Source organism: Miniopterus natalensis, chromosome 16 (assembly GCF_054644295.1).
Source record: "Miniopterus natalensis isolate mMinNat1 chromosome 16, mMinNat1.hap1, whole genome shotgun sequence".
NCBI classification, from domain to species: Eukaryota; Metazoa; Chordata; class Mammalia; order Chiroptera; family Miniopteridae; genus Miniopterus; species Miniopterus natalensis.
The window spans coordinates 738,183-750,251 of NC_142096.1; the positions used below are offsets into that span (position 1 = coordinate 738,183).

General features: G+C 49.3%; 1 protein-coding gene across 1 annotated transcript in view; it reads right to left on the bottom strand.

Annotated features, from left to right (window-relative positions):
• Nucleotides 1–282: 282 nt before the first annotated feature.
• The window catches only part of CNBD1 (cyclic nucleotide binding domain containing 1), a 53,246-nt gene continuing 41,459 nt past the window's right edge, over nucleotides 283–12,069 (bottom strand). Inside the window, exons 7-11 of the mRNA XM_087825592.1 lie at nucleotides 11,494–11,631; nucleotides 10,602–10,734; nucleotides 1,886–1,995; nucleotides 452–602; nucleotides 283–389 (exon numbers count right to left, since the gene is read on the bottom strand). Of these exons, the coding sequence (XP_087681718.1) occupies nucleotides 283–389; nucleotides 452–602; nucleotides 1,886–1,995; nucleotides 10,602–10,734; nucleotides 11,494–11,631 (639 nt within the window). The remainder of the gene's footprint in view (nucleotides 390–451; nucleotides 603–1,885; nucleotides 1,996–10,601; nucleotides 10,735–11,493; nucleotides 11,632–12,069) is intronic.

The following is a 12,069-nucleotide window of genomic DNA, read 5'->3' on the forward strand; positions in this document are numbered from 1 at the left end:
TTGAGGGTCAGAGACAGGTAACTGCACGGCCTTATTTAAAGTGTTACTCGAGCTCTGAAAACTCGGACGAGGCTCAAACCCCGCCACCGGCCTCCGGAAACGCGTGATCTGGACGCGGGGTGGAGAGTGGGACGCACTTGACCGGAGCGGGGAACAGAAGCGATAGTGTGAGAGATTAAAAAAAAACCAAAGATATTCTAGAAAAGGAGGGAGAACTGCTATTGATGGGAACTTGGAAATCAGTAATTTCACATCGGTCTTTGAAAATATTTCTCCTCTATCCTAAAGGAGCACGACCACGTCGGGCAGAGCCCAGAGCGTGACGTCTGGGCCGCGGTGTCTCCGTAAAGAGCACACCCGCCTCTCCTTGCTCGGACACCCCGATTTGCCTGAGAAATAGGCCCACTCTCGTCAAAAACAGATAGAGCGGCGCAGGGCCGCCTGTATTTACCGCGCAGGTCCTTGTCCTCGATGACAGCCAGGACCACCTCTTCCCCGGCGATGACCGTGCAGGTGAAGGGGGCCTGCAGGAGGGCACTGATCTCCCCGAAGGACTCCTGCTTCTGGAGCTGACCCATGTAGACCAGTTTGCGGATTTTCTTCTGTAAGAGTACAGACGAGGGATGTTCAGCGAAACCACGTTCATACCACGGAAAAATGCTGTTTCTATCGGAAACGCCGTTAGCAAATCAGTTCGGCGTATGGTACATATGTAAAATAAATTTGCGATTTCATGCCGACTGGGGAAAACGCTTCCTTACACGTGCGTTTGAACTGTATTGTATTCTATTGACAGACACCTTCAGCTCACCTGCGGCCACTAAAAGCTCTGTTGTTCAGTGACGTTGGCAAAGCAGATTTAAATTAGGACTTTAATCTGCCGAGAGGCTTGGGAAATACGGGACTCATTCCGTTTTCCAAAGTCCTGGGACCATTTTGTGAGCACAGCTCAGCTCAGCACGTTATCGCTGGAACGGGGGCGAGCTGGGGGGCGGTAAGATTATAAAGAGAATGAAAGAAACAATAAAATAGAGGGTAGCCCCGAGGACAGGAGGGTGACGGGAAGCCAGAGGGGTCAAAGCCAGTATCTACCTTGAGGGCCTGTCCCCCTTACAACCAGCGCGTCTCCGCCCCGCCTGCCACGGGGGCAGCAGCGTTCAGCTAGGTCCACAGACGGACCCGGACGCACTGAGAGGCCTGACGGGGGGGCGGCCACGCCCCAGCTTCTCCATCGCCGCGCGGGCCTGTGCTGCTCCGTCCGGAGCTTCCCACAACTGGAATCTCACCGAGCTCACGCCCTCGGGCCTGACGCTTTCGCCCGACCCACCGCGTGCCCTGGACGCACCACCGGCTCTCCTCACCGCGGCGTGGCCTTCCACGCGGGAACACGCCCCGTTCCTGTCCGCTCAGCGGTCAGCGGCCGCGTGGGTTGCTCAGAGTTTCTGGCTAACGGGGGATCGTGCGGGCCTTTCCCGAGGCGTGCAGCCTCCTTGAGCAGCGAGGTGAGGCTGCTGGGCCGTGTGTTAGGCGTGTTCCAGCCGACGTGCTGAGCTTACAGTGGCACTTGGGGTGGTTTCAATGAGCATCTCTGATGATAGGACGCTGAGCGTCTTTCTCCGTGCTCACTGCTCGTTCAGCACATTGGTGATTATTGGTCCACTGGTCACGACTCACGACTCAGTGGATCTGACAATGGCTCTTACGTTCCAGCATCTTACAGCCCAGTGAGGAGGGGGCAGGAAACCCAGCCACACACAGGCAAGAGCACCGAACAGGAATTTCACGAAAGACGAAGGTGTCCAGCAAGCACGTGAAGGACGCTCGACACCCTTCGTTCACGAGATGGATTCGCCCATTAAAGAGAATACGTGCGTTTAAAACTTACCACTTTTTTTGGAGATATTTTCATGAATCCTACGATATTTCTGTAAACGTTACAATGTCCAGAATGAATATAAGCCACGAAAGGGATTATATTTCCGCTTTCCACGATCACTGAAAACAAGAGAGAGGCTTGTTATTTCACACATTTTCCTCTGCAAAAAAAATTATTTCAGATGTTATGACAATAAATCGACATTTAATCAGCAACTGTAAGTGGTAAATTTCTTAATGGAGGCCGGGTTGGAGGCAGTGCTCAGCACGGGACAGAAACCGTCCGGTGTCCATTTAGAAGCAAACATTGACGAGACCGCGAGGTAGAGACCACGGCCTGCGGCGGGTGCACCGCTGGAGGAGGGGAAGAGGCGCGTGGGGCGACCCGTGTGTGGCATTCGCTGACCTTCGCGGTGTAAATATCCCCCCGTGGCCAGTTTCAACCTGCCGATGGTTTGACGACTGGCTGGCAAAACCCCCGGGTATGTGGCAGTCCCGGGCCTGACCCGGAGCCCGTCCGGCCCTCTCCTCGCCCCAGCGGGGTTTGAAGCAAGGTCTCTGAGGCCACGCTGGGCGGTGTCCAACCCCACTGCCACTTCGGACGTGACCCCAGATGAGTTATGTCAATTCCAAGCTCAGGTTTTTCGCCTTGAAAATGTCAAAACTAGGGAGGAGTCCCGGCCTATACTCAACGTGAGGTAATTAACTGCATGTAAAGTGCTGAGCATGACGCCCGGCGCCTAGTTTCACGGAACACATCATGCAGCTAATATCATTATTTTTTGCTCAAATTTGTGAAGCCCACCCTAAGACCACGCTATATTTGGTGGCGAACTGGATAAAACCTTTATAACTATCCAGGTGCCTATTAACAAGCAACTGGGATAAAAACCTCCTGGTCTAAACAACATTTAAAATTATCAACGTAATTTAATTTAAATAATAAAATCCATTAGGCATATAGAAATTAAAATTGCTATTTCAAATCGGCTTTTTATTTTGTTCGTTTGGAAGCATATCGATATTTTTCCTGAAAACCCTAAACATAACAGAGATAACATAAATACAGACACTATGTATTGCTCCCATGATTTTCTAAAGTAGAAAATTAAAAAATAAAATTTTCAATTATTGAAAAGTATTTATTTCACATTATATGAGTTTATAGCAACATGAGAGAAATTACTGATGTTATTAAAATAGTAAGCTGGTCTTCCTAACAGTCACTGCAAAGGTCTGTCTTAATGAGGACAATGCTGGGGAACTCTGGGTTTAAAGACGTTACCAAAAACATGCACCTCCTCCCGTAAGCCAGGGGTTGGTCACCGAGGAATTCGGGGACAATACCAGAGGCCGGCCAGACGTCCAGTCACATGGGAAATGCGCAACGGCCGTCTCCCAGAACTGCTTCTGATTCGCCGCTAACGCCCTGGCCCTGGGATGAGCCTGGACAGGTCCGCCCATAGGACGGTGGGTTAGGCAGGCAGGGAGGTGGGCACATCCCGCCGGAGGAGCCTGGTTAGGATGGGCTCGCGGAAGCGGGATTGTTTCCCGTTGAAACGGCAAAATGACCTTATCTCAGGTTCTTCAGAGAACCAAGGGGGTCGTCTCGCTCCATCTGCAGGAGACGGTGCTTCGTAAACAGCACAAGGTTCACAGAGGAAGATTATTTCGTCCCTGTGCGGAAAAAGAAAACTTCCCAAGTCTTCCCCCGACGATGGTATATTTTCATCACGGATTCTAGCTGATCAGGGCGACTGTCCACTGGACAGCGATGCTCTGATGAGTCCCTTCCTCCCGGCCCCACCTGGCCACCCGCCGTCATTTCCACTCGGTTAGTGAAACGTCCTCCTTTCTCCCGAGACAATCATCGCGCCCCGAACGGCCCGGCCCAAAGCAGCACCTGGATGGGACGCTGCGTCTGTGCCGAGTCCCCATGACAATTAAACGCATTATTTGAGATCGTGACTTTCCTCATCAGTGTCACAGTAATTACTTTTGATTCAAGAGATATTCCACTTGGTATATTTTGACGTGATCTGGACCAGTGCAGGTAAACGTCTGCGCAAGGAGCTGTAACACACCCTTCAGGACCCTGGTTCCCGACGCGCGATTCAGTGCCAGTCCTCAGGTGAGGTCCACGCGGGTCGCCCCTCAGGGCGCCCACTGCGGCGGCCGCCAGCCTCGTGCGCAGCGTTCCGAGGGAGGCGTGGGAAACGCGACTTTACTATTTCCGCGTGTTTCAGAACAACTTCAAGAGGAGATGGCAAATCCCATTTCCACTTTCGAATGGGGAATATGAGTGCTTTGCTCAGTAGATTTTCCGACTCTTTCATACTAATCCTCTTGTATGACGTTATTTGTTGATTTTCCTGATACTATTGTTTTCCTCTTAATCTCATTACTTTACAAATGGAAACTCAAAATAAATTTCATACCCATATTTCCTTCCCATTGTCACTTCTATTTTTAACTTAACAACTAATCCATTTAAAATAATGTGAGCCACGTGTCAGCTTAAATATCTAACTTAACCTATTCTCCCATGTGTGTGGATTATTTCTTAACACATTTATTTTTAAAAAAACCCACAATCCTTTCCCTCACTGACGAATGGCCTTCCTCTATTGTACACTATGCACCATTCTCCTGCACATAGTGTCTTATATAAGCTAACATCCTAATAAAAACCTAACCAAGAGAATGAAAAAGTCCTTAGAGCTTTTATAACAAATAAATTTACAGCACACATGTCAAGAATAATAGAATATATTTGTGCACATTGAAGAAACACCTCTAATTCTAAGAAATTTTCCTAAGAAAACAATCGGGTAAATAGTTAAGGATTTACGTAGCAAGTATTCAAAACGGAGCATGTAAATGCATTTAAATGATCATCAATAGGGAAATGTTTAAATAAATTATGATAATTCACAGGTAAAAAAGTAGACATTTGTCTCAAAAATGTACAATTTTTTAAAAATAAAAATAGACTTTAAAAAATTATATAACTAACCTATCTTTTTCATATATATATATATTTTTTTTAATATATCTTTATTGATTTCAGAGAGAGGAAGGGGGAGGGAGAGAGAGAAACATCAATGATGAGAGAGTCATTGATCGGCTGCAGCCCGCAACCCGGGCATGTGCCCTGACCGGGAATCGAATCCTGATCGCCTGGATCCTAGGTCAATGCTCAACCGCTGAGCCACGCCCGGCTGGGCATATATTTCTATTTTTTGACAAGCAATTTTAAAAAGCTGCGGAGAACCAGTTTCATGTAGCAAAGAGAACATAAGAACGGAGTATGAGATATCAGATCTTTGATAAACAAAAACATCACCTTCCTGCCAGCAGCTGTGGCCCATTGGCTGCGCGCTGTCCCAGGCCCCAGGAGGTCGCGGGTTCGATTCCCGGTCGGGGCCCAGGCCCAGACTGTGGGCTCCATCCCCTCTCCCTTCCTCCCTCTGAAATCAGTAAAAGCATGTTTTAAAAAAATCACTTTCCCCTCAAAAACGCCCCAGGTTCCAGGGACAGTGACTGAGTGAGGTGGTTTTCAGGTGACAATCTGTGGTTCACACGCACTAAACACTATTGCTAGGTCCTTCGTCACTGAAAGATTTGTTCAGTAACGGACATTATATTCCCTCTCTTTAAAACTGTGTCTTAAATATCTGACCAGTCGCATGACCAAGGGGGCCGAAGTACTTCCTGAGAATAACAGCTTAAGCACATAACATTCTTCTGTGTAATTTTAACTAGCGTTCACCCCAATAAATTCAATAAAAAAATTAAAAATTAATTGCTGTGTGTAAAATGCCTAAATAATTACTATCCCATTATTCAGACACAAGTCATTTATTCTTGAATAGTAATTTAAATTTGATTTATAGTTTACATTCTGTAGCAAATGCTACCTCCAGGTAAGTTCCTGCAATATTTTCTACAATAACATTTGTCACATTAGCATGGTCTGCATGAGAGGCAGCCAACCAAGCTCTCAAGTTCGGGCCGTCGGAACTGGAGTTTAGTCCGTGGCGTTTCCACAGAAAGCCCAGCCAACCATTATGGGGAAAGAACTGACCTAATGTTAAAATAAACACCAGAAAATGGCACTGCCTTTGAAAATATGGTCAATAACCAAATGATGAAAGTAATTCGGAAATTCAAAGTATGGCTATTTGAGAAATGCAAGCAAAGCCTCTCTGGCATGTAAGCCTAAATTTATGAGCACCCACATTTTTCTCAGAGCAAATATTAATCTCATAGCTGTAACTATCTCCTCAAAGCCCTGTAAGATTTAGGAATCTAAAGGGACTCGAAGAAAAATGCAGGTCTTTGACATGGCTGCCCTCTACTGATCCAACATTTGTCTTGTTTCAGCAAAGGACCTGCATGGAGTATTGTTATCTGAAACTTCCAAGTCTTCTAAAAGGCAAGGTTTAATAAAAACATGCAAATAACGCTACTTTTATTAAAGTATGAAAATCAACACAGAGATTTATGAATAATTAATTACTCATGTGGCTGTCATTTGCATGTAGAAATGCAAAAAATTATAATAAGAATTTTATTGTCAGAGGTAGCTTGCCCCGAGCCAGGTCCTGCTTTCCTCTCTTTATCAACGGTGCGAATACCCACCCTGTGTCACAGGAACTAAGATCTGCTCCTGTTCTCATGAACTCATAGTTCGGGAAACTTTGAATAAGTATTTGTTTGGGATCCAAAATGTACACCCCACTGCCGCTGACGTAAACTCAGTAGTGCCTGTGTTTAAAGAGATGAAACAGGCCGTGTGGCTACCGTCCTAAGACAGCCCCGGTCACGAGAAATGGTCAGAACAAAAGCAGTGCACCTGGGGCAACGCAGCGGCCTACGAAAAACGATGATAGCAAAGCTCTGAGGCACTGCTCCCAGGCAACAAAGTGCAAGAAAGAGGCCCGCCGTTAAAACATGGGGAAATCTTCCAGGTATCGCTCGGTCCGGGAGAGAATAGATATAGATTATAGATAGATGCCGACTTACAAATAGGTATAGAGACAGAGACAGAGACAGGGAGAGAGAGAGAGGGAGGGAGGGAGGGAGAGAGGTAGACACAGAGATGCAGAGAGAGACAGATACGCAAATAGCTGATATGTACATATATAGATAGAGTTTTGGGCTTTGTTGAAATGATGGAAACCTACAAAACTCATCTTATAAAAATTGAGCATCGTAAGTGAAGCTGTGACAAACGCTCACGTGCAGGTTTCCGCGGGGACGCGAGTCCTCAGCTCCGCTGTGTGAGCCTCAGGGACGGGCGCTGCTGGGCTCTGCAAGAAAGTGCTTAGTTTCAGGAAAAACCACGGAGCGGTCGGTCTCCCACCAGCGGGGAAGGGGGGTCGCTCCCCATCCTCGCCAGCGCCCGGTGCCGGCCCTGTTCCGGGTTTGGTCGCCCGGGTAGAAGTGTAACAACGCCCCGCTGGGCACAGGGCGCTGACGGTGGGGCTGCTGTGCAAGATCGGGGCAGGGGCCCGGGGGGGGGGGGCGCGGGGGGGACTCTGCGCTCTCGGCTCAGTTTTGCTGCGAACCTAAAACTGCTCTAAATAGCAGAGTCTATTTAAAAATCATCCAGTGAGTTCATCTGTTCCATTGGAAAATATTCGCTTAATCGGAGCGGCCCGCGCAGGAGGCGTAAAGGAACAGAGACGGGGGTGGAAGGCACCTCCAGGCCCGCCGGGTCCGGGACGCGCGGGGGTTTTCCCCGGCTCGGAGTTCTCACCCCGCAGGGCTCGCTGATCTGGAAGAGACGGAGTCAGAGGGAGGGACTCAGGGCCTGGAGCTTCCGGGTACAAATTCTGCGGCTGGAAGCTCCCACGTTTGACTTGGAAGGACAAGATTGTTTCACTCTTATTACGTTGGCATATTTTATCTTTCGGAGCTGAACTGATTAGCAGGATATTTTTAGTACATCTGGTAATTGGTTTGCTATGTCAGATCCTACCTGGGAAGGGCAGGGCATGCCGGCAGGCAGGACGGCAGGAAAACGTACCCCAGTGGTTCATGGGGGACACATTATTTACCGCTTTTTTCTTATACACATAACACACCTGGAAACAGGGGAGACCCGCTAGTTGCCCTGTTGCAGCCCCACACCCTGGGGAGAGGACACCTGGGGAGACTTCGGTCGGCGTGACCCACAGCACAAGCCACGCGGACACGCCCGCTCCAGCCAGGGTCCCCCGGCATCTGACCCAAAGGCGAGAAGGCTCAAGGCAGCGAAGGAAAGGAAACCGGAAATAAGCTTCACTCTTTCGCAGATTACTCGGGATTCGCCCTAAATGCTATCCGCCTTTGAGCAATTAACTCGATCTCTCTGAAACGGCATCCAACAGGCATCCTGAAGTGAGACGAAAACGCACTAAGGATGCTCCGGAAATCACACTGCTGCTCAGTTTAAACCCAGACAGTGGCTGTCACTTGAGCTACAGTCTCTACGTTTTCCGATAAAAAGTCAGAATAAATCTTCAGTAACGTCGAGAGGTATCGCGTCTAATGCTTCTCTTTGAGATTCCAGTTTGTCAGCTCCATAAAAAAAGCCGGGTTAGGCTGACAAGGCTTATCCTTCACCCTGGGGTGTTTGTTTATGGAAGTTGTAGAATTTCAGGGCCGAGAGGGGCTTTGAAGATCATCGGGTGAAACGGCCCCTCCTCCGTAAATGGTTTTTAAAACTGTATAAATGTAAGCACCACATATTTATGTCGCGTAAAATGACTTTACTTTCGACTTAACCGATATAATTGCAGGTCGTCCGGGGCAATAGAGGGCTTCAGCCATTATTTTCAAAGGCATTTTCTGAAGGGAACCTGAAGCCGGGTCCGTCTACAGAACCGTGTGTCGCCGGCACCTTCCTGTTCGATGTGAAATGTAAATGTGTTTGATGGGCGTCTTAGACCGAGACGCACCCATCATTTCCAATCAAATACACTAACTAGTCCCCTTTTCCGAATCTTGCATCCCTCTGGCTCACATAATTAAAAACATCTCTGATGATCATTTCTTTCCCCCTTTACTCATCTCAGAACTGTTAACTCCTGACTTGTTCGCAAGGCTGACATGCTATTTTGTTTTATATGAAAGAGCCCTGAAAATGAGTCATGAACCGAGGTTCAACATTGTTGACACAAATTGGGGAAAACAGAATTAATCCAAAACACCCACATTTTAAAAAACTGTCCAACAAACACGCTGAATTCCAAAATGCCCAATTCCCAGGGTTTTACCGTTTACCACCTGCCTTCTCTACGTGCCGCTGGCCAAAAAAATAAAAATAAATAAATAAGATGTCATTTCTACCTCGCCAGGGAAAATGTTTTAGGAACAAAATGCAACGTGACTAACACCCCATTTTTATGAGCAAAAGAAAAAGGCGTATTTGGCCACACGTGGGCCAAGACACCGTATTTCAAAAAAAATGATAAATAAAACGTAAACGCCGGCCCCGGAATGAAATTTGGAACAAGCCCGGGAGAGGGTTGAGCGCCTCGCCCAGCCGAACAGGTCCACTGGGGAAGCTCAGTTTCTGAAGCGGAAACGTTGTACCTCGGGTGGCATTTGCCGTCTCCTAATCAAAGCTCCCCGCGGGCGGTGCCACCGCTGGAGGCTCACAGGGCGACTCGGGCAGCCGGGGCCTCCGCCACCTGCCCGACTGCAGCGGCCGTGGGGCCAGCACGGTCTCTGCTGTGATGTGGGAATGGGTGCCCCGTGCGGACCTCGGGGCCTCTGCCCGCTGTTGGCGGCTGGCTCCCACGGGCGACGGCGAGTCCTCACTGAAGGGGGCCCGGGCTCCGACCGCCTGCCGCGGCTCCCCGGGTGCCGGTGTCTCAGTCCGATAACAGGCGGGGCAGCTTCAGCAGCTCTTCCTCGCCGTTTGGGAGGCAGGGGAGCCACGGTCGAGGTGCCTGCTGACCCGGCGCCGGTGGGAGCCCAGGTGCCGGTTTGCCGACAGCCGCCCGACGGCTGGGTCCTCACGCGGCCGAGAGAGGGAGAGAGCCCCTCGCGGGTCTCTTCTTACCAGGGCACGAGTCCCACTCGTGAGGCTCCACTTTCAGGGCTCGATTCCCTCCCGCGGGTCTCACCTCCAAAGAGCATCCCGCTGGGGATGAGGGCGCCACGTCTGCGTTTCGGGGACAAAACCGTCTCCGGCGCTTGGCGTCTCTTAGCCGGTGGGCTCCCTCCCAGGTGGAAGAATTGCGCAGGAGGACCCAACGCCACCTGCGCTGTTTGTGACAGTGTGACCCCGGACAGGCACCTGGAACCGCCAGGCCATGCGGGGCACCGGGAATGTGGGCGGTGCCACCTGCTGCCACCCGACCTCAGCCTCGCCCCTTCTCCAGGCTGCGCTCCCCCCACGGCGACCCGCACAGGCCGAGACGCTGACTGGCTGCGTCCCATCCAGCCGCGGCGGGGAAGCAGGGCCCTGGCCTCTCCTTTTTAGTCTGGGCCCCACGTGGGCGAGGGCAGGCACGTTGGGGGGACAGCGGGACGTGCCCGCGAGGTCCAGGGCACAGAACGGTTTCCAATGGAAAACAGGCGGCAGCCTGAAGGTCCGATTCAGGGGTAACGTTAAACAGATTAGACGGACACGCCTGTGAAGAAACAGTGTATGAAACGATGAAAAATTCCAAATTCTAATAGCACAAGATTATGTAAAAAAAAAAGTTACAAAATTTCATGAAACTCACCATGACCCGGAGGGAATTTCTTCCATTTAACGAGCAGAACAAGCTCACAGATGGATAAAGTCGGCCACTCCTTGTAGTACGGACACTTACGAATTAATTTCACTATTTGCTTATTTTCAAATTTTGCTTTTTCCTGGAAAGAAGTCATTATTAAATTTTTGTATTGGGTAACTTGAAAAGAAGAAAAACGGGTAGCTGAGGAACGTCAGCGGAAGAAAAGTCAAGGTTCCGTGATCTGGACTTTTATAGGAGCATCGTCCTAAGACCACGTGGCCGAACTGGAAGTTTCAGCTTCAGGTCTGCTACTAAAATTTTATATCCCCACCTTTCATAATGTTTTTAGAAGCTGTAAATGTTTTAGCACTTTTTAAAAAACTGTCCACCCGGCCGGTGTGGCCCAATGGTCTGGGCGCCGTCCTGGGCACTGAGAGGTCCCCGCCCGACTCCCAGGCAGCGCACAGGCCCGGGCTGCGGGCTCCGTCCCCAGCCGGGGGGCCTGCAGGACGCAGACCACTCACGTTTCTCTCTCCCTCCCCCTTCCTCTCTCTCTGGAATCAAACCAATATAAAAACAAAACATATAAAATTAAAATAAAAAACGGTCACAGTCAAGACTAAATTCAAAAGTTGTTTTCAATATTATCAAATAAGTAATACTGATATTTTGAAAATAAAAACCCACGTTTGCGGCACCCTGTATGTCCCTAACGACCTCTCTTTTTCCGCTTCAATCGCCCATCACTATGGGAGGCTTAAGTGATGGTCGTAAAATAAACTATATTCGTATGTTGTCCAGGTCAAGTCAAATTAAAAATAAGAGAGATACAGATATCTGTCCAGAGAGGCAAATTTACAGCCAATTGTGTTAATATTTGGGTTAGATTTGACCGTACCGATTTCAACTTTGCATAATTGATTGCAGGGATCTTCAGAATCTCACAGTCGTCTTCTGTCACCACCGAGTACACCTGTGGATCCGCCTGAACCTGGGCTGTAACTTCCAGGGTTCCAAAGGTGCTCCACGGTCCAAGCTGTAGGAAAACAACAGAGGCAACTGAAACTCCGTGCCACCGGCCGACACAGACACCCCGGCGACGATGACGACGGGCGGTCTCGGAAGGCCTGAGTCTGTGCGGGAAGGGGGCCCCACAGCCGGGCGTGGGCGTCATACAACTTCCGCCCAATGTCACTTCCCCGAAGCAAGAAAAAATGTCCATTGTTTTCACTACGTGAAGAAGCTAACTTAGGACGTTATTCTGTGTTTTTGCTAAAATTAAGCTTTTGAAATACAACCGTTAACGTAACCCATTCACTTTTCATTGCTGTGTGACTAGACCCAGACTATGTGCTTGTTCGTTCATCTGTTGGTTTGGTTTTTGTTAATCCTCAATGGAGGATATTTTTTCCGTTGGTTTTTAGAGAGTGGAGGGAGGGAGGTGGGGGGGGAGAGAGAGAGAGAGGCCGACTGG